Raw genomic sequence first — 24,622 nt, 5'->3', positions numbered from 1 at the left:
CAAGCGTATCAATCACAGGTCGCAAGATCATGGGTGTTCACGCATCCTCAAAGATGCGATGACGCAGCACGTGCCGGCCATAACGCATAGATATGCTTCCGACATCCCCCGCAAAATACTTCCGCTCACTTACGGCATCGTCTCATTCCCCACGTCTGGCACATCAACCGAGCTCCAACCTCGAACAACCACCTTCAAGGACAATAGCAATTCGAGCAATTAGCAGCTGGCTCCAGACATCACCAACAACGACCAGACGATCCGGGGACGTGGTCACGAACACAAAGATACGATACGACACCACATTTTGACGACCTTCCTCCCATCTTCGCCTGCCTGTCTCTCACATTCCGACGTCGCGTGGCCATCATCAAACACAAAGCCCATCAGCCGTGTCACAACTAGAGCTGGACTTCTCACTCAGCAGTTAGAGCTGCTAGCAAAGCCTGATCTGTACGGAACGACCTGGACGATACATCATCAGCTCTCGATCGACTAGCTGCAGCAAGACCAGACCTACAAGCTCGATTCGATATATCCTGATCACAGGCTCCTGAGCTGGATCGGTAATACCGCATTACACGCAGCGGATCGTCCTTTGTGACGAGCAGATGTCTGGGTTTTTGAACTCGATTGGGTGAGTCAAACTCTCAGAGCTTGTATCGTATACTCGTCTCCCGATCGCGATCTCCTTCAATGGCCAGAGGACGATGAAGCTAATAACAGTCTTGGCTTACACGCAACGCCTACAGCCGCCTCCGAGCCCCGAAACGATCCCCCACGACCCCCGAAGAATCGACATCCCCTACCAGCCCGAACTACGAAACCATGTCCCAGAACCCATCTCAAGGCCAGATGCAAGGCGCTGCTTCCCCGGGCGAAGAGAAGCCGTTGTACCTCTGTCAACCGTTCGTCAAGGCCGCTCTTGTCAAGGGGAGCTTCAAGACGATCGTCGCTCCGCCCAAGTATGTGGATGTGAACGAGTGGGTGGCTATCAACAGTTAGTTTTGCGTTCGGACTGCTGTTTTCCGAGCGAGATGTTGAGATGGAGACGAGCTGATTTACGGAACTGTCGGTATGAATGATTCGCGGGGACAGTCTTTGACTTTTATCAGAACTTGAACCACTTTTACGATGTCGTCTCGGAATTCTGTACCGTCCAGACGTGCAGCAAGATGGGCGCTGCGAAAGAGTACGCCCTTCCTCCTCCCCGCCTCCTTTTCTTGTGCTGAAAGGTCATACCGAGCTCATATCGTTCCCTTTTGTGCGTGACCAAACAGGTTGAACTTTACCTGGCCGGATCAGAACAAGCGACCCGTCTCCCTCCCCGCGCCGACTTATATCGATTACGTGATGAGCTGGGTGCAGAGGTTGATCGATGATGAAGGTGTTTTCCCTACCAAGAGCGGTGAGCATTGCATCGAGCATTGAGATCACACCCGAAAACGAAGGTCTTCGGACTGACACCGCATGCATATAAATCATGATATTGGCTTCCAGGACGAGACTTTGCCCCTTCCTTCCCTAGCACGGCCAAACACATCTACAAACAACTCTTCCGCATCTTTTCTCACATCTACCACGCCCATTTCACCGACATCCTCCACCTCTCCCTCGAGGCGCATTGGAACTCGTTGTTCGCGCACTACGTCGCTTTCGGGAAAGAATACGATCTGGTGGATGCCGTAGACTTGAAGGATCTGAGGAAGGGAGGTGGCGGGGTCGCTTTGCTTTGTGATAGGTGGGGCGAGATGGGGACCTTGGAGGGTTGAGCGGGGAGATGTCAAGACCGGCGGCGCGGACTGTTGAGCTATGTGTATCGATTTGTTGGCACGGAAATGGAAGCTGTATACCATGTGGTTGTCCTCCAAGATCGGTCTTTCCGGACCTTATCTCTAGGCATTCGACACCTTTGAGTCTGATCTCGAAGTACCACGGCAGAGGGTTCTCCTGAGGGTGGGAGATTTGTTTAGTTTGTCTTGTTTCCACCGCGAACCAGCGCCGCCGAGAGACCGGGCATCATCATCACCTACTCCGTACTCCTGGATTGATCAATCCTATGAGGCCTATGACATCTGCCAGGTCTTATCGCATTCAACAGTCGACATCAATTGATCTGGACGGCTATCAATTAGTGTATAGGTACTTGTGACTTTAGCCGTCGGGACATGGTCATAACCTCGCCTTACGACGATCTACGGGAATCGCCGACGAGCATGCAACGTTGAATGACATCAGCACAACGGACGACCGTCATTACTCGATCGAGATGTCGGGCTTCGGCAAGATCGCTGCACTTGTAGGACTATTCGCAGTCCTATGGAAGACTGCAACGATGATGCCGTTCTGGTTGGTCGTCATCTTCGCGCCGATCTGGCTGGTGATTGCAGGAATAGGGGTGTTGGCGATCAGCGTAGGGTTGAGGTGGTGGTATGATGAAGCTCTCGCCAAGCACGGTGCTCTACGACCTGTTCGTTCGAGACGGCGCAGGGATACTATCAAGTGGGATACCATTAGGGAAGATTCTCAGGATACTTTGGGCGAAATGAGCATCAGCGACAACCATTCCACGAAGGCTTTATTACGGAACGTCTTGCGTCTGGTTCATCAAGACTTCATTCTCCCCTGGTACTCTCGGATCTCTTCCTCGCCCACTTTCCCGAAAGCTCTGGACAAGACAATCCTATCCTCCGTAGAGCGATTCGAGGAAAAGTTTGAAAAGCTGGATATCCCGCACTTACTGGTCGCCAAGATCCTACCTCATATGACCTCGCACATGCAGGCGTATCGACAGGTAGAACCTTTCCTCTTCCCTACCACCCGATCAACATCTTCTTCGCAGGCAACAGTAAACCCTGCCCCGATCTTACAATCACACAGAAAGACACCACTCCATCCAGCTCTGCCGGCACCAGCTCTGGCCAACCCGATGCCCAGCGTAGAATCTCACCTGAAGCGCAAGGTTGAGCTACTGTTAAAGGTGGTCTTGCCCTCGGAAGAGAGGGGGAGCGAGACGGTCATGATCATCGCACGAGAGGTCATCACGTGTACGATCTTGTTGCCGATCGTGGAGATGCTGGCGGATCCGGATTTCTGGAATAGGATGTTGGACCAGCAGGCTGATAAGCATATGCAGGAGAGGTAAGTCACCGATATATATACTCTTGCTCTATACCAGAGTCGAGCTGAACGCTGAGACCGTATGATTTGATAGACAACAAGTGAACCAGCTACGGGCAGCTTTAGAGAGCGCTGCTTCTCAGCCAGCCGCGACCATTCGTCAACGAACTTCGATGCCCGCCATGACCTCTGCAGATCCCTCCTCACCCGTTAGAACTCCGAGAGCTACCAGAGCTCGACAATCGGCTTCGATCTCGATGAACACGGACAGTCGATCGTTCGATGTTTTCCTCAAAAGTATCAGCAAGATACAGAATATCACCGAAGCCAAGAGGTTGAGGAACGATGTTGAACGCGAGATCAGGCAGGTGCAGGCGAGGTTGTCTGTAGAGCCGACGAGAGAGGTTGGGAAGAACAAAGACAAAGAGTCGATGGCAAAGGCTAAGCAAATGGAGGCCTACCTGCTTCGGTTGGAATCTGCCAAGAGAAAAGTGGACAGGAAGATTGGGAAGTTGTCGGGAACTTCACCTACGGCTGATCATAGTGGGCGGGGAGACGAAGGTCAGGTAGACGCTTCGGGGACCCCGCTGGCTCCGTCGTTGAGGGATATACTCACGAACCCCTCGCCGCTGAGCTTTTATATGGAATTCATGGACCGAAGGAAGCAGGCCCGATTGGTTCAATTCTGGCTCACCGTGGAGAGTTTCAAGAACCCGTTGGAAGAGGTCGACTCGTCTGACGACGATGAGCAGCTGGTCTATTCCAGACTGTCCTCGTCAATGCAGCGACTAGATGAAGCGGGGCTGAATACCATGCGGGAGGACGTGTCGATGATTTGGGCAATGTTCCTGGATCCCGCTACGGTGACCGATGCGGTGCCATTGCGTAGCAAACTGTTCGAGAGCATACGAGCGGGAGCGACAGGCGAATCTTCAGAGCCGAGCTTATCTCCTGTGCTACTCGATCAAGCCAGGAAGGCCACGTTCCGAGCTCAACGCGACATCTACTCTGCGATGTTGGAAGACCACTTTCCGGAGTTTAGGCAGACAGACCTCTACCGTAAAGCGGTGATTGATCTGAACAAGGCGGCGAAAAAAGGGTCTCGGGTGGTCCAGCTCGGATCAAGGTCTTCGGAAGCGATATCGAACCCGCCAGAGAGCGCATCGGCAATGCTGCGCCAAGGGTCTTTATCGCCGATCAGTTCTGCATCTCCTTTGCCGAATACCTCTAGTCAATCGAGATGGCTCAATCAATTGGGCTTCGGAGGCAACAAGTCTAAAGGTGGGACGGGACCGCACAGTCCTGCCACGCCTGTGGCTGCGCGTTCCCGTCGTGCTCTAGCCTCGTTTCAACCCAGGGCAGGCAAAGCAGATGACGGTCCGTCTCCTTTGACTCAGCCCAGAGAACTGCCTCGAGTCAGGTCTTGGTCGATCGGACTTTCGAGTCGCAGTGGGAATGGGGCTATCAGTCCGACGCCCACACCATCGCAGTCACTTCATGCTCTCGGCTTTCTCATCGGCGATGAGACGCCGGATGTAAACGGTGGTCGATCAGCTCTTTTCGCTACCGAGGACGATGACAAGATGGAATTATCGCCGGAAACTGGAAGAGTCCCTTCAGAGCAAGACGACGAATACGTACAGATCCAACGGATGGAGGCCATCCAGGCCGCTCTCACATCTATCATCGATCGCGACGATCAGTCTCGGGGGATACCTATCGCCGAGGAAACTCGACCCCGAGCTAGTATGGACAGTAACATATACCCCAGGTCAATCGGTAGTTTGGACGTCGCCAACTCGGAAGATCATTGGGATCCGCTCGGGGCGGTACCGACGGATTCGATGTCTCCCGATCTGCATTCAGGCAATCGCCAATTCGTAGGAGAGACTGGCTCCCGAGCGAGTATGGAAAGCCGTAGTCGCAGTTTACTAGCTCCTCATCCCGCGGCGAGGCCTCGCAAGATGTTTGATAGCTCCGAAGACGCGCCGATATCTGGCGACTTGTTCAGATCAGCGACGTCTAGCTCGGTTCCAGTGTTCTCTTCGCTAGAGAAACACGTCTCGTCAGACGTAACACCCTTGACAGTATTAGACACTCGGCTGAGCTTGGAGATTGCGCGACTCGGAGAGCTACTCGCCAAACTAGACGAGCAAGATTTGATACTTGACCAGATGATCAGGACGGCCGACTTGACAGGGAAAGAAAGCGAATTGCAGCTTCTATTGAGATCTCAAAGCGATCTCCGCCGGGAACTCAGGGCTACTCGGTTCCGAAAGATGCAGTACGAACAGCAAGAGATCGACTATCGGTTGGATTCCGAAAGAACAAAGTTGACGATACCCAATGCAACTGTTCTGGCAGAAGAGGCTGGCAAACAGATCGTTCGTTACGTGGTAGAGATCCAGCAGCATTCGATCGAGGGGGAATTGTTGCAAGGATGGGCCGTCGCTAGGCGATACAACGAATTCTGGGATCTGCAACATGCGCTCAAGGCTTCCCCGGCGGTCGGACCAGAACTCAAGGCTAGGAACTTGGACGTGCCGTCGAAGAAGCTGCTACCGACATTGACTGACACTTTCGTTGAGGGTCGGAGGGTCGCGCTCGAGCGGTATATGCGGGTGAGCCGTTCGTAAAGCGATCTCTGGAAAGATGGCTTGTTGACATGTTTTGCTTTCCTACGCAGGGTCTCCTTCAAATTCCGGCAGCTTGCGGCCATCCCGCTCTGAAGATTTTCTTGTCTCAGAGTCGTTTGGGTCTGTCGGGTGCAGTGAAATCTCAATCAACTCCGACCGGAACCGCGAGTTCCGTTCAAGGTATGGATTCAGGGCTAGCCTCGCCAAACCTGGTCCAGACCCTGTATAATCAGGTCACGTCATCGCTAGACGACATCTTCCTGAAACCTTCCATGATCGACGTCATGGCGGAAAAGCTGAATAGACAAGCGGTGGACATGGCAGAGGCCTGGGATGCGGGTGTCGCTCAGATAGGCAACTATGGACTCGAGCTCGGCAATTCGGTTCTCAGTCCATATGCCTTGCGTGCCTTGAGGACACCTGCACAAGGTGTCGGCTCTGACGAGAAGGACGCATTCCCATTCCCGAGCGTCCAACCCCACACTTCGGTACGAGATCAAGACCTCGACCGACACGAACCGACACAGCCACAAGCCATCGTTGAAGAAACGAGTTTCACGACCCCAATCACTGACTTCATGGTGGAAGTCTTTGGCCTGAAGAACGGCGACTGGTTAAGAAAGCAAGCTCTTGTGATTGTCATACAACAGCTATTGGGCAGTACAATCGAACGGCAAGTCCTCTGCCTGTTCCGCATGAGTTTGAGCGGAGCCGCTCACGTCTTCGCTCTGCCGTCACCAGAAAAGTACGCGACGGGATCAGAACAGCCACTTCTGAAACATCATTTGGGCATTACCTCGCGGCGTTTCAGAACTCCTTGTGGGAAGAGGGAATTCGTCGGCCGTCAACCAAGCCGAGGACAGCCGCCGAGAAATCCAAATCGAAACTCAATGCAGGCCGCAAGATCCAAGCATTCATCCCAGGCAAGTTCCAGAATGCCTACCAATTCTACGTGCGAGCGTGAAGCTGAGTGTGATCGATCTAGATGTCGCTGCGAATATGATTGGACGACATAACGCACAGAGAGCGGCTCGACAGGTCTTTGGGGCAATGCAAATCAGGTTATTGAATCTGCACATCGTATTAACTATTCTAGACGAGGTGAGCGGGGTGAGCGAGCTTCATACCGGAGTTTCATTGACATTGATCAGCGCGTCTTGGTCATTTCAGATCTTTGCAGCACTGCTAGATGGTGAGACTACCGAGTAGTTGACTTCGCTGCGAATTATGACAATTTCACGACTGCATCAACGACATCGACTTTGTATCTCACAACACCCATTATACCCTTAATGCTGTATCCATGGATCCGTGCCTATTATGTGGTACCCACAGACTTTCGCTGCCGACTAGGGTGTCGAGGCAGACTCGTCCCTTCTAAATAATCTCGCCACCATTTTGCCTTCAGCCAGTCTCGCTCTCGTACGGCCGCTGCTCAATCCTCTTGCATATGGGATCGCAGTTGTATAAAGCATAGCAATGAAGCAACTGTCTCGGACCTGTGCCTGTATCCTGATTCTCGCCATGACGTCTTCCGGCATACGAACGGTCTCTAGCTACCGAAGCTTTCCGGCGGCATACTAGACCAGACCCCCCAGCCAAGGATGTTCGGTGACTTTCAGAGACCACTCCCTTGCTTCCGGATCAGGATCTTCCGCTATCGCTGTTTGAGATGATGCGGTCGTCTGGGCGGTAAGATGGCCAAATGACAGATCGGAATGAAAGTCTGCTGGTGACGACTGGGATAGGGTCGAGGTATTGCCGGTGTCGGAGGATTTGGGAGAACATAGTGCACTCAACGTTGTGAGGTTTGCATCACTGCCAGTCCAGGCTTTGTCGATAGCAGATGAAGGTAGCCCTAGAGAGTTCTTTGTCTATGTCAGATGTGTTGACGGTTGGAGCTGGGAACTTCTAAACCAGGACTTACCGCAGATGAATACCTGGCCGTAAGACGGTTTCGTCCCTTCTGAGCTCGAGGGAGAGACTCCAAATTGACTTGACTCGTCAGTCTCTGTCATCGAAGGGTCCAAGCTTTCGGCAAGCTTAGAGTCGCGAATACGTTGCCGTTGTTTTCTCTGAAATATGTTGAAGTCATGCTGACGTGCCATTTTCTGCTCCTGAGAAGGAATGAGCCGTCCTTGCGATTCGATGTGCTACTCAGTGGATATTTCAAAGCTTGGATCGCACCGCAGGCTCACCTTTTTGGACCACCCAGTCCTCTCCGCGATTCTGAACGAACGGTACATAAAGGTGCGGCAGAGTCTCTAGGTCAGGAAATTCTTTACGCATTTCTATCTCGACAAGTTTGCTTAGATGCTTATGCCTGAACAGCTTGACCTCGTCACGACAACCCTTCCCTGCTGGTTCCCACCAATTGACACAACAATCACGGCAGACCTCGAAGTTTGGCTTGTGATCTCGGTATAACAGAAAGTTTTTGAAGGGAAATTTCCTGCCGTTATCATCGCGTGCCGGTCTTTCAAGCAGCTTATCAACTACCTGGTCGAAAAATATGCCTAGAGGTCGAAGGATGGGGAACAAAGGGGCCTGTACTTAGACAGGTTCTCGAGTGGATGGCTGAGACGCTGTCCACATACCGCTCGGCTGTACGGAAGTTCTCTGCTTTGACATGGTGGCGGAGGAAGGCGGGGGACTCGAGGGGGGATGGAGGGAAGGCATGGCGATCTTCGAAGATGCTCATATGTGTAAGACATGTCGATAACATTGATAAAGTATAAGAAGTCAGAACGCAGACTGTAGTCAATCCTCCCAGCGAGCTTGAGAAGCTTGGACTCGCGCTTCCTTGGGATCGGTGCCGCCTTCCTTTCACCAAGTGAAACACGCGGGAACTGGGCCGCGTCGTTTTGCTTCTCAACGCTTTGGAATGACCGTACTAGCATGCATAAAGCGACCTCGCAAATCCAGATATACATCCTGTATGCGAAGGCTGGAAGCCAAGCAGAAGATAATGAAGCCGCTTTGCTGCCGGCCTACTCAGCTGATGCTTACCTTATGACGCCATTTCTCCATATCAATCGATATGGATCGATTGTTAAGCTAGTTCTTCCAAACAGGTTACCGACTATATCGTGGTTCCGGTGAACATGTATGATTCGACATTGACCTCATACACCTTGTTTCATGTTCATGCTCTAATCTTGATCCGAAAGTGATCCGCCGTCACAAGCCGCGTTCCAGCACCGCTGGCACGAAAGTAGACAGAAACGAGGTGTAGCCAGAAGAGATTCTCGTGCGGATCGGCTCGATTGGTTGACCATCTCCTACTGGAGTATAAGGTCATTGTCTGGACTGAGAGCCCTGCGAGGGATTCTGTTGGCGATGTGTTCGTTATAAGCCAGTATCTCGCCGACACAATCTTCTCGCTCGGGCCTCACGTTTCCCCCCTGTGGGCATGCTTCGTATCAATTATGAACAGCCGTATTTTAACAAGTATGATCATTCTTTCATCGATCGTGTTTGATACAATCGTTCACATACATTGTAACAAGGATCATCGTTATACACAGCTGTGAGAGCGGGGAACCATCCGTAAGCAGGTGGAAGATCACTAAATTACGAGGTTGCGTCCACTGCGGTTGCTATCATATCTCTGGAGTCCAGTTCATCAAGCTATTGTAATCGTCCCACTCAGCAGAAGTATCAGGGAGGACCCACTGATCCAATGGCCCAAAATGATTATGCGGCTCTTGTATCTGGGTGATGGCCGGCACACCTGCTTGAGCTATTGATCCACTGGAGGGTAAGCGCGATCGGTGAGACTCTGGATGCAAAGCCTCGACCGTGGATACAGGACGTTCAGTGGAGCAGTGCAGGGACGGATCCAAAGATCCCACCCATTGACTTTCGGTATGATAGCGTTGACTTGGTACAGACATGTCTGGTTCCGGTAGCATTACTTCACCTACGTCTGTAGGCTGTGAACACGAAAGTATAGGTGCTGTGGCAGCAGCATCGTAGGACTGAAGAGCCCAATTTTGGGGTACTGGCCCATTTTCAGTGTTTTGCAATAGAGCATAAGAGGCCGACATAGGGTAGATAGCAGAAAAATCATCATTCTGTGATTCAAAAGCCCTTTCTTCATTCGTCCCAAAAAGCGGGAACGGGACTGTCTCTTCTTGGTCTCTGGACAGCTCCAATAGTATCATAGAGGACGTTCCGTTCTCCTGTGGGTCTAGAAGATCTTTGTTGGACTGCGACGATATCGATAGGACACCGGTCTGTCTCTTCTGTCCCCGTGATTCAGCCGGCTCAATATGGGTTTCCCTTGTCGGTTGTTTCTTGCGTAGTGTCCTGTTGGCTAGTCTATTATTGTGTTTGCGGCGCTCCCCGCTCGTATCATAGCGTTCTGTCCAACATTGGCCGTTTCTTGCAATAAACGTCGAAATGAGATGAGCGGCAATGGGATTTCGGAGCCAGGGCATCTCCTGACACATTTGCCTTGTAACCCAACCATGGATTATCTTGTGTCTTTCCTTCTCAATATTGTCGAGGCATGATGGCGGAGCTTTGAGGTAGTAGTCATGACCACAAGAACAAAACTTGTAGTTGCCACGGCTGAAAGTGGCTTGCGGAAATGAGTAAATTTGCCACCGGAAGGGGGCAGTTTGTGATTTCTGTAGCACTGGTCTTTTGAGCTTTTCTATGTCTTGCTCTTCCAACAGACACTCTTCTGAAGGTATACGATACCATTGGACGGCGTGATATGTCAGAAAGAAAGTTGAAGCCTATGATCACTGTCAAGAGATGCTCACCCCTTTGTTGCATTGCAGTGACCCGGCCAAATGAGTCTTTCACGTCATAGTGGCAGAAATATCAGCTCCAAGCCAACTGCAGGTACCGTTTAACGTGAGGGCTGTCTTGGACATACCAGTCGTGAAAGAGTTGCTGCTAGATATCGAGCTGATGGTGTTCCCAACCCATGCGTCTGCAGAACATCGAGCGAGGACACAATTGAGTGGAAGACGTTAGTATATGTTAATGATTTTAGACCATATGTACGGGCTGCACAGATGACTGACCTATAGTGTCCTCTGCACTTGTAGCTTCATTGCTGTTGCCTGAAAGTTGTAAGGAGCTCAGTTCAAGTTGTGAGTATGTTGCTGGTCTTTGCAGCTTTCCCTGCTCTTTTCTCCTGTCTCTCGTCTTTCTACACCTTTCGATTTCAATTTGTCTTCCCTGACCTGTCGAACGAGCTCGTCGCTTAGCAATCCGGTTGATCCAGTCAGCGCGGAGGCGTGCTTCGCTTTCTTCTAGATGGTCACGATCCCTGGCTATGCTTCATTTGATATTGTCAACGAGCAAGAGCGCTATGGCATGGTGACTGACATTACATACCTCCAATCCACCAAGCACCTCTACAGGCATAAGCGTCGTACTGCCAGTCTGCAAAGCAACCATTGTTGAAAGTAGTAGCTTTCACGCTCGTCCTATCCGATAATATCATGTTCCTCATTTCCACTTCTAACCATGTAGAGAAAATGGAATGACGAAATTGTTGCACTTCTTCAGTACATTCATCCCCTGCTCTCTCTAGGTAGGTGCGATGGCACTGGCAGACTTTCCCAGACAGACCAACACCCTTAGTATCCCATAAACGTTGCCAGTCGAAAGGCTCCTCCTGCCCTCCTAATGGTCGACTCAACAGCTGAATCTCTTCATCCGTCAGCACTTCTGAGAGGTCGATGGATAGCGACATATGGTGTAGCTTTGTTATACGGCAGGTAAAACAAGTGAATGAGAGTGAATTCTACTATCTTCGGAACTGGGAGTAAGAGTGTGACGATTTCGATGACGCTGCAACGATATCTGCTTCCTCTCGCTTTCTGCGTATTTATTTTGTACCCTCAGCTGCTTCTCGAATCAATCTGTAGGCCTTCCTTTCTTCATCCAATTCTTTTGCCGCCAGTGGCAAAGTCAACCCCCCCCCCCCCCCCCCCCCCGCCCTCTCCGTCCGGCGTCAAACATGTAGCGAGAAGCATAAACCTGTTGCACTGGTTCATACACAGCCTCTCATCAGATCGTCGGACTCCTTTGTGCGTCAACGCATCATTCATCGTATCGGTTTCACGTCGAAACGAATCGCGCTTGCGCGCCTCCATCTCGCCCCGCAGGTCTCGGGCAGGTCTCAACAGCTCGAATTCCCCCTTGTTTATTCGCCTGCACTGTCGATTCGTAACAACATTCGAAATGACTGATTGGCATCCTCTTCAGCCAGTACATCTCACGCTATGAGCTTCAGTCTACCTGCACGAGGACGAGGATTGGCAAGCAGCGCAAGCAACCTCCGTCTGTACCGACGTGAACTCGCCAAAGCCCGTCCTACCCTTTCCCCCTTCAGGTGATAGGCTTGTAACAAGATTGATTGTGCGATTGAACATTATCGCGCTGATACGCCTCAACCCTTCTTCTCTTTACATCAATCCGCGCTCATCATACCATTCCAGGTTTCATGTGTGTGCATCGAATCGACCATCGAACCCGATCCATGCTGTAGTGATATGATACACCGTGCTCCCCTCCCCAAGTCCTAAATCTGAACCTCAGCCTCCTGCCCTGCCCGCTCGACACCCCAAAACCGCCTCTCCCTCCCCCGTCCCTCCGCACTCAGATCCCTAGGCAACCTCTCTTCCCGCGCATTCACCACCCCGATGTACTGTTTCTTCTCCCTCGGGCGTTTTATCAAGGATTGTTTGAACCCCGCGGCGGTCTGGTCGGATGGGGAAGAGTCGGGTGAGTCTGGCGAGGCGGTTGATGAGAGGGCGGACGTGATAGGCGAGGTTGAGGGGTGCGGGAAGGGGAGGGAGGAGGAGTAGAATTTGATGTAACCCGGTTGGAGGGCGTAGAGGGTGTGATCTTTGCCGATCCCAACCTGGTGTACATGCAAGTGATACGAGTTTGTGGTCGAGGTTGAGGTCGACGACAATATCATGCACGTCAACGTGAAGACCATCCATCCGGGGAAGTTGTTTTCAATGTCGATAATTTGTTGATCGTCCAAAAAAGAAAGCGAGCCGACCATGACAGATCAAGTTGACAGGATTGAAGAAGAGCGAGTCCGGGGAAAGGTAGCCGATTGCTCGTTTTCAGCGTAAGCGCAACGCATAAACGATCATACCAGACAACCAAAACGAAGATGTTGCTCACGTTCTGCCCAGCGTGGAACTGCGTCCCTCGTTGTCGCACGATAATCTGACCGGGTAGTACGTATTGATCTACAAAAACAATAACCCAAGCCAAGTTTCTTTCCGTTAGCTGCTGTCTCGTTCGACACGCCGAGAAACGTATACACGTATAATAGAAGCCATCGACGTGGAATTGAGAATTGAAAGACTGACCGGTAAACTTCTTGACTCCCAACCGTCTACCTGCGGAGGAACGGCCGTTCTTGGAAGACCCTCCTCCTCGTTTCGTAGCCGTTCTTACTTGTTGTGAGTCTGCGAAGGCGTCAAGCAAGACAGACAACATGAGCATGTCATCCTTGTTCATATCGTACGTATCTCGTGAGAGCAGTGATGATGTGGGATTAGTATACTGACTAAGGCTTGGGAAACCGGCAAGGTCTGCTCGGAGAGATCCGGTGGTAGAAGGTCCAGCCCACAGGCTCGACCGGATGGCCGTCATCGAACGAAATAAAGCTGACATCCCGACTAAGAGTACTTGTGCGACTTGATCTGAAGCTATTAGGAGTAGTTGGATTGCTTGTGGGGTGATATGGATTTTGTTCGAAGCGAAATGAATTTAAAGACGTCCCCGAGAATTCGAAGTTTAAAGGCCTAGATAGCTAGAGGTCGCTAACAGCCAGGGTCACGACACACGTCGCGGGCGCGTGAGAAGGCAAAGAGGTCGATCTCCTTAAAAAAGTGTATGGGTGACATGATGACGGTATCACTCACCCACTCCGCTTACGGCATCGACGACCTGATCACCTCGACCTCCTCGATGATTCACCTTCTTGGCCAGGAATTTCGATACTTCTTCCCACTCCTAGACGTTACTACTTATACGATCCATTCAATACTCGACCTAGACAACGTTCTGACAACCAAAAACTACCTGCAAACCCTACAAACAAACTCGAAAAACTACCCTCAAGATGGTTATGCTCACCAGTCAGTCACAGAAAGCTCGACAAACTAGATCTTCTTGTTGATATTGACATCCCACGAATCGAACTCGTTGTTTCGAATCGCAGCTTCCGACAACGAGACGTACGACGTCGAGAAGGATGTCGCCGTCAGGAGTGTCCTGATCGCCAACATGATGGAGGGTGAGTTTGGTTTCTGATTCTTTCGAACCCAAAGGGAGGCAACGGTGAGGTATTCGAGAAGCTGATTAGGCGTTCATGTATCTCGTTCATTCCTCTCGTCTGATAACATCTCAAACACATATACAACATTACCGAATCGTCAAATCAACTTGGATTACTACCGTCTGGGTCGACTACGCTCTTTCATCCTGGTCTGATCACGATGATCATCCGGAACCCATCCTCTCTCGATTTGGGCTTCTTGGCAAACTTCGGGGACATGGCATATAGATATCGGTGATGTCAACGCCCCCATCCCTCTTCCCAATGTTACCAGCAACGTCCTCAAAAAGGTCAGTCCAACCTTCTCTCCTCCGGCTTGTCCTTCCATCCCGTCTGAACTCTCCCCTTCACATTCGCCTTCTCCCACTCGTCCTAACCCTCCTTTGACCCAACGCAGGTCCTCGAATACTGCGACTACCACAAATCCGACCCCCTTCCTGTCGCCTCGGATCCTTCTGCTGACGTGGCCGAGGAAGCCAGGAGGAGGACCAGCGAGGTCGGAGAGTGGGACGCCAAGTTCATTCAGGTCGATCAGGAGATGCTTTTCGAGATCATCTTGGCTGCGAATTATCTGGATATCAAGCCTTTGCTGTGAGTCGAGCGGGCGTTTGATGTCACCTCGATGACCTGCCATAACAGTGGGGAGCGTTGAACGATATCCGTGGTCACCTGAGCGGGGTGAATCAAGTCAAGAAACTGACTTTTTCCCTGTCAACCCAATTTTGAATCATAGCGACCTGGGATGCAGGACGGTAGCTACGATGATCAAGGGGAAATCGCCGGAAGAGATCCGAAAGCTGTTCCACATCAAGAACGATTTCACCCCCGAAGAGGAGGCTCAGATCAGGAGGGAGAACGAGTGGGCCGAAGAGTGAGTCTTTCAGTCCGGGACAAGGGCATCCGGTTCCGTGGTCCGGGAGTGGATGTTAGGGATAGTTGGCTGATCGAGCGTTTGTTATGCGTTATTACAGCCGATAAAACACGGATCCGGTGCCGAAAGGTCTCGCCAACCTTTTTTCAACGTCTGACATTTCAACCCCCCTCAACTTACGTCAATCATCCTCAATCTCTCAATACGAACTCCCATCGACCTAGATATGACCCCCAACTCCCTTCTTCATTCCCACTCTCACTGTTCTCGGACGCTTTCCTGTTCGCGATCGATAGAGCAATCCGGTCGGATTCTTCCGGCTGGATGTGACTCGATCGGTCTGGACAGGGATCGACGAGATGTCACGTGTCTGTTTCGAGATTTCGGTCAACTTTTCTATGTTTCTCTATGATCAGATCAAATTATGTAAACGATAAACGGGTGTGCGCTTTGAGGTGTCACGCGGCTTGGGTTGGTTGATCAGGCTAGAGAGCGTTGTCTGGTGTGTCGTCTAACACGCTGAATTCCTGGCTGAGATGTGGGTGGCAAAATCGCGTCAACTTCGCAGAATCGGAGCATAAACTCTTCGTCGCTCTGATCTAAGCGATCGTCCAAAGGAGAAAGGGCGGAATCCCTGGATCGACCGACATCGCGAAGACGTCGATGACTCGCTTCAGCAATATCCAATCATTCAACAACACTGAGAGCAAGTTCTTTGCCCAGCGGTTCGGTCCCATATGATATCTCCATCAGACAAGTTGAACTCAAGACAAGATTTGAAACATGTGCGCAGGGCATTGTGCAGTGATCGACAAAGCAGGGAAATAGTCATTGATCTGACGAAGGGTGTCGAGGACAGTGCCGCGTGAATCTGAATGTTTCACGAGTCGATCGTTTCTGAGCCAGTCTTTTCATTTTGTCCTTTGTGGATTTCGATTCCGGCTGTCTCTCAATTCTGTCGAGTTGAGTAATGTATTGTCAATCCAGTATTTTGCCGCCTTTTCCGAAGAAGGAAGGTTCGTGGCGATAATGCTGGTAGGGTGTACGCACGCAGCCAAACACGAAGATGCGCTATCATCGATAATCATCGATAATCGTTGGGTCTCATCTATGCTTCCGAACACAAGCACACTCAGAAACAGCCGTCCTGCCGTCGTTGTTGAAAACTGTCAACTTCGACCCGATTCGATGGCATGCGGAAAGGCCAACAGGGAGGTTCCTTGATCTACCTCGCTCACGCCGGCTCGCCGTCATGAAGCCTTCCGGCACTGGCTAGCCCAGAGGGGTCTCTCATTTGGGAAAGGAAGGAGGCATACTGCGAGTTGATATCTGGAGGGAGATTATGTTGGCGTATTTGAGCCGGAATTGGATGGCATGGGGGGTATTCTACGCGGGGCTCTGAGCAAGATCCACCGACTGATCAAGGGAAGCTTGGTTTTACTGGTTGCGATCTTTCTTCGCTCCGACCCACCGACTGATCAAGGGAAGCTTGGTTTTACTGGTTGCAATCTTCCTTCGGTGCGACACTGGTCTTGGCCCAAGGAACATAGCTCTAGAGGAGGAACTTTCGCAGTTGGACTGGTTGGCTTTTACTCCGCCGGCCCACACTAACCTTGCATGGTGCCCGACGAATGGTTGAGCAAATTCAATACTGATCACATCGTTGAAAGCGGTGGCTGATCCGCAATGAATCGAGTATTACTTAAAGTAGAAAGATGATCAGCTGATTTAGGTTGATTCTCGACGACAGACTCTGTGTGACATTGCGCAATCTATCAGAGCGCAACACGTGCACGAGAGTTCGTTCAAGAGCGGGCAAATCTCCTAGCAAGGTCCAGGAAAGTTTACTTTCAATGACACATGATGTGACCTTATCCACGAATAGTGGTCGCAGAAGAGTGTGCCTTGAATATCTCAGGTATCGCGAGATGAGACAGTCGTTCCATGCACTAGAGGTCCGTGGCTCGTATACTTGGTACGACGAGCGCGGTGAGGTCTCGTTGTTCATCTGAATGCATGCCGAGAGATGGGTACAGTAACTGATGTAGCCGGCATGATATCCAGGTGACGTATGAGATTCATAAGATATCAATTGTGTCTGTCGTTCCCGTTCGCTGCCTATCTCATGTCTGTCTACACAGGGTCTTTTCAAGAATTTTCGCGCGGACCCATCGAGCGACATCGTGAGCTCATCTCGCTGCAGTGATGCTGCATCACTACCTACGCATCGTCTGAAGCAACATTTGGCCACCGGTATCAGCACCATTCGCTCGTTAGCTTGCAGCCGAAACCTTTCGAGCAGCGTAGTCCTGCGTCTCGAATAAGTGATGACTACTGTGAAACAGGATCATCGAGGCGCTTGTGAATAGGCTTACGATAAGGTTCGCTCTGACGTAATTAGACGTAAGGAGGTTAGTGCCCGGCGGATGCGATATTTCGTCGCCGAGGGTTCGGGGCGTCATTCCACGTGAGAGGGGGATTCCAGAAGAAAGGTGGGTGAATGCGGAGATGATAGGCGCGTGCCATTTTTCTTAAATACGTGCCATTGCGGGGTATAGGGTGGAAATTATTATTGCGTAATACTTGCTCCGGCGGAGCAAATATCCTGAGTGTTTCTCACGCGTGTCGTTTCCCGAGAAATATCCCTAAGTCGCGCTGTCTCCGCCAAACATACTATTATTCATGCCCCTATGACCGACAAGACACCCAATTCCACCATGTCATCTGTCACCTCAGGTAGTACTCCCTCTGAAGATTTCGAGATAATTGCACCGCCGGAACATGTCCCCCGTCAGCCTACACCTCTTGTCAGCGCAGTGGAATCTCTCTGCAATCACCCAGGAGAAGAAGACTCCGCCGTAGTGTTTTCTCGGATTCAGGCCGTCGCTAGACAAGAAGGATTTGCCGTCCGTCGGGAAGGGTTCAAAGCAAACTGCTTCTATGTTCTGTGTGTGCAAAGTGGGGAACATAAGGACGACCACCCATACATCCCGGCGGCAGGAAGGTTGAGGAAAGATTCCGGCGTCAGAACTAAGAAAACAGGATGTACTTGGAAACTCTACGTCGCCAGAACTAAAGCGACAAAGAGTCTCTGGAGGGTTTCCCCTCGTGGGGATTTGAAGCATAATCATACATTAGTTGGCTCCGCATACGGTTTCCCTCAACATCGCCGATTAACCCAAGCGGAGAAAGATGCCGCTATAGTATCAATCAACAATAATGTTCCGGCGCCAGCAATCATCGAAGAATTACAACAGAAAGCTTACGCTGAAGGAAGAGAGTGTTATGTTTCCCCACGGGAAATATATAACTTGAAATATCAAGTCAAATCTGTCGCCCTCCAAGGACGCACACCCGCCGACGCTATCATCCGGCAATTAAAAAGCAAGGGAATCCCCCACCGCTATCGTTCGAACGCGATGGGTGAATTGCAATCTTTATTTTTTACTTCTCCCATGGCTATAATTCTGGCGAAATTTTACGGCTACGTTTTTATTATCGACGCCACGTACTCCAGCAACAAATACCAAATGCCGCTGATGCATATCGTCAGCATGTCTCCGACGAATAAAACCTTCACTGTTGGCCTGGCTTTCTTAGACGGCGAAACGACAGAGGAATATATCTGGGGATTACAATCTCTGGGAAATTTAATGGGGAATTTGCCGACGGAAGTTGTGATTACCGACCAGTGCGACGCCCTCAGGAACGCCCTTACTATCGTGTACCCTCAGTGGCGGCAGCAGCTCTGTGTCTGGCACATCGGAGAGAATCTGAATAAAAACTTCAGACCGCTTGTGCCGAAGGATGATTTCGAGCGGATCAAATCCGCCGCTTTAATCCTGCGGTGCGAAAAAAATGCCAACACGTATGAGGAGCTTCGCGAGCGCTTTAATGAATCGTTTTTGAACAACGAGAAAACTTCCGCCGCCTGGCTATATGTCACAAACCTGCATGACGCAGAGGGGGAATATTTCCTTCAGCACCGACTCACAGCGGTGCTAAATTTCGGGGAATTTACTACGTCGCGAGGAGAATCTCTGCACAAAGCGATCAAGAATTCTATCCAGGGAGCAACTTCGGATCTTTTCTCCGCCGTACACGCATGTCTCCTACACATGCGTTCAACCCATAGGTCGATTTTCAAGGAGCATGCGACGGATGCTGTAGACCGCATCAAAGAAAACCCGATGTGCATGGCGACGGTGAGTTTCTAGGGAAATTTTCCGCCGGAAAAAACTGAAAGATATCCTCGTTCGTCAAAACTTAGCTTCAATCGGTTGTGGCGAAACGAGCCCAGTGAATTATGTTCAGGGGTGCCTATCGTTTGCAGCAAGCCGCCGCAGAAAATCGGGCGCCATTAAACCCCTGTTCAGGGTCAATGAAGTGCAATATGGGATTGCTTTGCCAGCATGATTTCGCCCGGATTCTGGCGCCGGATAATCCGCACCCACTTATTAACCCCGGCGAAATCCATGCTTTCTGGCATCTGCATCAGCAAAACAGCCTGCAGGCGAAGGCGGCAGAGGTGGCGGAGGAATATGTTGAAAGATATTCTGCGGAGGGATCTTTCTTTATGCATTATCCGGAGGGAGATGAAGTACGGGCTTCTGTTCCCCAACCGAACAGGGGCATGGTTCCCCAGAACGAATACTTAAATGATCGCTCCGCCGCCAACATTCGGGAGATGTCTCCCGACGCTGCTATTATACAGGAGCCACTGCATCGCCCTGCGTTCGTGCGAGCGCAAGAGAAGAAGGACAAGGCGAAAAAACGAAAGCCAGGAGAGATACTCAATGGTGTTGGTCCGGTGGAGGATATCGTGGGAAATTTGACGGCGACAAATCGCCTGGAGACAGGGAGTGAAACAGTCAACCGGCGAATGGACGCGGCGGAGAAAAAGGCCAAGCAAAAGAAGGGGTCTTGTGGGTTTTGCAAGAGTACAGACCATAACGTCAAGACCTGCCCTGACTACAAGAAGGCACAAGCGGCGGCAATTCTTGCCGCACAACGTACGCGGGCGGCAGAGTTGGTATTAGGGGGAAGGACTAACAGTCTACGCGGGGCTAGGTCTAAGGGTAATGGTGTAATAACGGATGAAGTATATACATACAATGAGCCTATTATAATAAGCACCTATGGGAGATGTAAAAGTAGACCCCTAGGGAGATGTCGAGAGGTGTCTCCGAAGGGACCTCCGAGGGGGTCTCTCACGGGGGTAGCGACGCGTCACGTGACGGCTATAACAGGATCCCCCCCCTAGGTCATCGTCCCGATGACCAACTCCGAAAAAGAAAACGACCGGAACTCCCGAAGAAGTGTAACAAGAACCTGCCCAAGATGGGCTCTACCCTCAACGAAGAGATGTCGAGGAGAAGGGGTGGCGACTCCCAAAAGAAAACGCTCGGACTGAGCAACCGTAAAACCCCAAGGGGGAAGAAAAGAATCCACGCGATGGAGGGGGGGTATCGTAACCCCGAACGACCCGTAGAAGACGCAGCCGACCCGATCCCAAGAGACGTAGGAAACACCCGGACTGGGCACCATAAAAGACTCGGACTGAGCCACCGTAAAAGAATCCCGGACTGGGTGCCATACCGACATGTAGTCGGGTGAAGGGGATGGTGATCCCGTAAAAGAAGAGCTCGGACTGAGCCAGCCGTAAAGAAAAACACCTCGGACTGAGGGACCATAAATGAATGTAATAAACCCGGCCTGGGTACCATGAAACAAGAGAAGAAAAGAGACACCGGCGCGTCTAGTTGGGGGTCCACAGTGGGACGTCATCGTACGCCGAGAGGTCGTACGAAGCCCCGGCTGACGCAGCGGAAGAGGGAGGTTGGAGGGTGGCGCCGGCTACCTGCATAGAATGCCTCTGCTTGGCGGCTTTGATCCAGGCTGGGGCCGATTTGGGAGGTGCCCGGGGATTCGGGCACTGGTTCGCGAAGTGTCCCATCTGGTAGCACTTGAAGCAGGGGACGGCAGGGTTAGGTTGCCGGGCGGCCGAAAGATCCATAGGACCACCTTGGTCCATGGGAGGAGGAGGAAGAGAAGAAGAAACCGGGGGAGGTCCCGGAGCAAAAGGAGAAGGAGCTGCCATCTCGGCAGGCTGAAAGGTGGGTGCGCGGGGAGTTTCCCGGCGAGGTCGTTCAGCGGGGATGGCGGGTCGGTCGTATCGAGCGGCCAAGTTCTGGATGTCCAAGAGGGACATCTCCGTGTACCCATCGTGGGCACGAACCGACAGCTCAACATCCGACCGGAGTCCATGACGAAAGACTCCCCGGAGAGCGGCGTTGTTCCATCCCGGCATAAGACCCACAAGGGAGTTAAACCTCGCGGTGTACTCGCCGACCGAGGTGTTCCCTTGTCGCAACCCTAAGAGTTCCCCTTCGGCAAGGTACTCTCGGGATGCTAACCCAAAAGAAGTAAGAAAGAGAGTCCGGAAGACATCCCAGGTGCACTGTTGTGCAGCCTCCGGGGATGTGTACGACCGGGCCCATAAAGCGGCGCGACCCTGAAGGTGGGTCGACGCGAAAATGATCTTGATCCGATCCAACGAGTAGACCGCTGGAGCGGTCTCGAAGTGCATCTCGCACTGATGAATGAAGGTGGTGGCCTTCTCCCGTTTGTCTGGGGTATCGGTCCCATCAAAGGGTCCCGGCGGGGCAAGCCGAAAGGGGTTCGATCCCTGACCGCCGACAGGCTGCTGCTGGCTCTGAGCGAAGAGCGTCATGGCCTGCGCCATCTGTCGGAGTGCCTCCTCCATAGGAGAAGGTGCGGGGGGAGGAACCGGAAGAGAGGGAATATGACCGTCGTCGGACATGATAAAAGGGGTGTCGAAAGGAGGGTGAAAAAGGACGTGAAAAAGGAAGAGACGAGGGAAAGAAAATTCGCTAGCCAGGGTAGAAGAGGATGATCCGTTATTCTATTAGGGGGAAGGACTAACAGTCTACGCGGGGCTAGGTCTAAGGGTAATGGTGTAATAACGGATGAAGTATATACATACAATGAGCCTATTATAATAAGCACCTATGGGAGATGTAAAAGTAGACCCCTAGGGAGATGTCGAGAGGTGTCTCCGAAGGGACCTCCGAGGGGGTCTCTCACGGGGGTAGCGACGCGTCACGTGACGGCTATAACAGTTGGCAGCATCTACCGGGAGAGTTGCCCCTCTGACTGGTACACAAAGTACTATGCCGTCCCAACTTTCCCCATTTTCCTCGGCTGCGCCAACTCTGGCTCGAAATATTTTGCCGCAAAGTTCCTCAAGAAATTTTCCGGCGCCAAGTTTTCCTCAAAGTTTTCCCCCGCAAAACTTTCCCCCCCAATCCTACCAACATTACTATCCTACGGCGCAGGCCTCTTCATCATCTGTACAACTGCCGCCTCCTCAATCTTGGGCGACACCTTCGCCAGGTGGCGACTCTTATTTTTCCGCCGGAGCATACCGCCCGGAATATTCTCAGGTCACAGTTACTTCTTCATGGATCGCGCCGTCTTCCCAAAACGGCTATTACCCCTATTCGAGACAATAGGCTCAAAGGACCTTTTGAAACTCTCCCTCGCGTATACGCGCGGTGAAACTTGTCGCGCGTGTTACCGCTTCTTTCTATTGTACTGACGATCTACGTCTGTTCCTGTAGTAGCAGTGTTATTGTCGTTTACAGTAAGTGCTAGTTTGCCTCTAATACCGACAAAGACCGCCGTCAGCTGACGACGTTCATGTTCTTTGATGATCGACGCGCAGGAACGTTTCATGTTAAAGGACTTTTTTTCTTTTGTTCTCTGTCGCATATCGCGCGCGACAAACAACTCGAAGTGGTAATAGTAAGATATCGGGGCCGAAATCTGACGCAGGAACAAAGAAGTCAAATGATGACGCAGTAGAAGAACAAAAGAAGGCTGACGTCAGACTGAATTGTTTGTTACGCTTGCCGACGTCAAAACTCGCCCGTACTGCTTCTCGAGAAGGATATATATACTAGAACGATTCTCGATTCTCCCCCCCTCGTCTCAAACTTACTCTCTACTCTCTTCTTTCAAACTTAGCAAAATAAACACTCCGTACTAGCACCTTCCCTCGTTATATCCCCTCGTCAATAACTTTAAGAACTCTACCGACGACAACATGCCTCGACGGTAAGTCAAACAACGACTACTTTTCTTGTCCGACGTAGTATTTACCCAGATATATCGCTGCGTAGACCTGGTGCACCTTCCGCTGAAGCCCGCAAGAGGAAGGCCAAGGAGACCGACACGACCCTGTAAGCTTTTAGCCCAGACATCTTCCGTGTTTTATTTTCCGGCGCTAACTTTCTCGAGCTACATTGCATCGACAGTGAGCGTCCTGAATCCATGGCCGACGCCGTCCCCATCGAGTTCTCCCCCGGCGTTATTCTCGACTTGGACGACAATCTCGGCGACCCCGATATCCACTTCTTCGATCCCCGCAAGGCCACCATGCACCACTGGTGGGCGTCAATTTGCGACGACCAAAGCAAGTGGGCAAAGACCGTCGCCTCGAAGCGAGGGGATTTTCCGGCGCCCAAAATCGGCAAGGACTGGAAGGTGATTCGAACGTCGACCGGTTCGTTCTTGATTCCGCCGACGGGCAAGAAGTTGACCGAGATCAACTTGGACTTGGAGAGTAAGTAAACATTCCGGCGGAAAATTTCTTTAGAATTATCACTCATCAATCTTCCTGCGGACAACTTCTCCAGTTCAAAAGGCGCTCATCAAGGAAGACGAACGCCCCTTCCTCCCCATCGACCCTCCCGCCGACTTCCTCGAGCTCTGCGTACCTGGTCGGGCGGGACTTGACGAGGCGCCAATCAACGGGTGGTTGGTGAGTTGCCAAATTCCTTCTTATTTTTTCCGGCGCTCGACAAATTTCTGATCGTCTCTTGTGTTTTTGCAGGCAAAGTACCGTGGCGGCTGGCGAGTCGCTTGTACTCACTGCGAGACGAAGTACGCCGGCGGTAAATATGGCCACCTTCCCTTCCGCGCTCGAGATAACGCTCGCCAGTGGAAGATCAAGAGCACCGACGACGACGTAGTCCGGTGGGAAACTCCCCTCGCCTTCACTTCGACGTACGGTCCTCTCGTTCTTTGCCGGGCGGCAATTCCCCTCGCCAAATCTTCGTCGTTCTCGTCCTGCGGCCGATGCAAGTCCCTCGGCGACAAGTGCGCCGACCCCGGCGCTGAAGAAAAGGACGACTGGGACTTCGACGTCAAGGACGAGGCGCAGACTGCGGTTCTACGCGTCGCCAAGATCATCCGGGGATTTTGCCTCGGCCACTACGAGCTCAAGAACGACAAGATTGAAGCCACGAGACTCGCCTTCGGAATTCTCCGCAACGAATGTTGCCACGACTTCCAGTGCGATTTAATTGACGGCGTCGTTCAAGAGCACGGTGCCGACCCCTCGGAAGAAGTCCAGAGAATTCTGGCGGCGGCGCTTGACGGTTTGAGCAAGGTTTCGAAGCGTGCGGGTAAGAGGAAGGCTTAGTATTTGTTTTACGATATTCTCCGGCGGCGGTCTTCTTTACGAACTTTAATGAACGGTAATAATAATAATACTTGTATTAATTCACGGGCTCAAATACAATCATATTTACGCGTCATAACATTTCTTGATAAATCTTCCGGCGGAATCCTTCGGCGGCA

General features: G+C 51.6%; 6 protein-coding genes across 6 annotated transcripts; 4 read left to right on the top strand and 2 right to left on the bottom strand.

Annotated features, from left to right (window-relative positions):
* Positions 1-223: 223 nt before the first annotated feature.
* On the top strand, positions 224-2,091 carry HD553DRAFT_308308 (putative ploidy maintenance protein). Its single transcript, XM_046179527.1, has 6 exons — positions 224-637; positions 753-1,000; positions 1,099-1,192; positions 1,281-1,408; positions 1,501-1,949; positions 2,033-2,091. Exons 1-5 carry the CDS (start codon positions 612-614, stop codon positions 1,770-1,772), a joined length of 768 nt encoding a protein of 255 aa, XP_046038242.1. The 5' UTR covers positions 224-611; the 3' UTR covers positions 1,773-1,949; positions 2,033-2,091.
* HD553DRAFT_282495 (PXA domain-containing protein) lies at positions 2,088-7,090 on the top strand. Its single transcript, XM_046178157.1, has 6 exons — positions 2,088-3,141; positions 3,215-5,741; positions 5,807-6,429; positions 6,498-6,679; positions 6,742-6,857; positions 6,927-7,090. The coding sequence occupies exons 1-6, from the start codon at positions 2,270-2,272 to the stop codon at positions 6,963-6,965; spliced, it is 4,359 nt and encodes a 1,452-aa protein (XP_046038241.1). The 5' UTR covers positions 2,088-2,269; the 3' UTR covers positions 6,966-7,090.
* Positions 7,091-7,336: 246 nt separating this feature from the next.
* HD553DRAFT_322969 (uncharacterized protein) lies at positions 7,337-11,472 on the bottom strand (the record flags this gene model as incomplete). The annotated part of the gene is made up of 12 exons (XM_046181354.1): positions 7,337-7,614; positions 7,684-7,893; positions 7,955-8,255; positions 8,354-8,690; positions 8,766-8,838; positions 9,152-9,160; positions 9,490-10,446; positions 10,529-10,564; positions 10,645-10,701; positions 10,796-11,047; positions 11,112-11,159; positions 11,349-11,472. 12 exons carry the CDS (start codon positions 11,470-11,472, stop codon positions 7,337-7,339), a joined length of 2,682 nt encoding a protein of 893 aa, XP_046038240.1.
* A 683-nt stretch (positions 11,473-12,155) lies between these two features.
* HD553DRAFT_200217 (putative 60s ribosomal protein l27) lies at positions 12,156-13,498 on the bottom strand. Its single transcript, XM_046177093.1, has 4 exons — positions 13,313-13,498; positions 13,112-13,210; positions 12,921-12,988; positions 12,156-12,645 (listed from the first exon to the last, which is right to left on the bottom strand). Exons 1-4 carry the CDS (start codon positions 13,416-13,418, stop codon positions 12,304-12,306), a joined length of 615 nt encoding a protein of 204 aa, XP_046038239.1. The 5' UTR covers positions 13,419-13,498; the 3' UTR covers positions 12,156-12,303.
* Positions 13,499-13,869: 371 nt separating this feature from the next.
* Positions 13,870-14,960, top strand: HD553DRAFT_328304 (putative negative regulator sulfur controller-3; the record flags this gene model as incomplete). The annotated part of the gene is made up of 5 exons (XM_046181862.1): positions 13,870-13,885; positions 13,969-14,043; positions 14,314-14,375; positions 14,483-14,676; positions 14,819-14,960. 5 exons carry the CDS (start codon positions 13,870-13,872, stop codon positions 14,958-14,960), a joined length of 489 nt encoding a protein of 162 aa, XP_046038238.1.
* An 8,124-nt stretch (positions 14,961-23,084) lies between these two features.
* Positions 23,085-24,464, top strand: HD553DRAFT_322965 (uncharacterized protein; the record flags this gene model as incomplete). The annotated part of the gene is made up of 5 exons (XM_046181353.1): positions 23,085-23,095; positions 23,134-23,220; positions 23,296-23,603; positions 23,677-23,801; positions 23,874-24,464. The coding sequence occupies 5 exons, from the start codon at positions 23,085-23,087 to the stop codon at positions 24,462-24,464; spliced, it is 1,122 nt and encodes a 373-aa protein (XP_046038237.1).
* Between the last annotated feature and the right edge of the window lie 158 nt (positions 24,465-24,622).

The sequence above is a fragment of the Filobasidium floriforme genome (genome assembly GCF_021052385.1).
Source record: "Filobasidium floriforme strain CBS 6241 chromosome Unknown HD553scaffold_6, whole genome shotgun sequence".
Taxonomy (NCBI): Eukaryota; Fungi; Basidiomycota; class Tremellomycetes; order Filobasidiales; family Filobasidiaceae; genus Filobasidium; species Filobasidium floriforme.
Note: the sequence above shows the minus strand (reverse complement) of the source record. Positions and strands in the feature narration are given on the sequence as shown.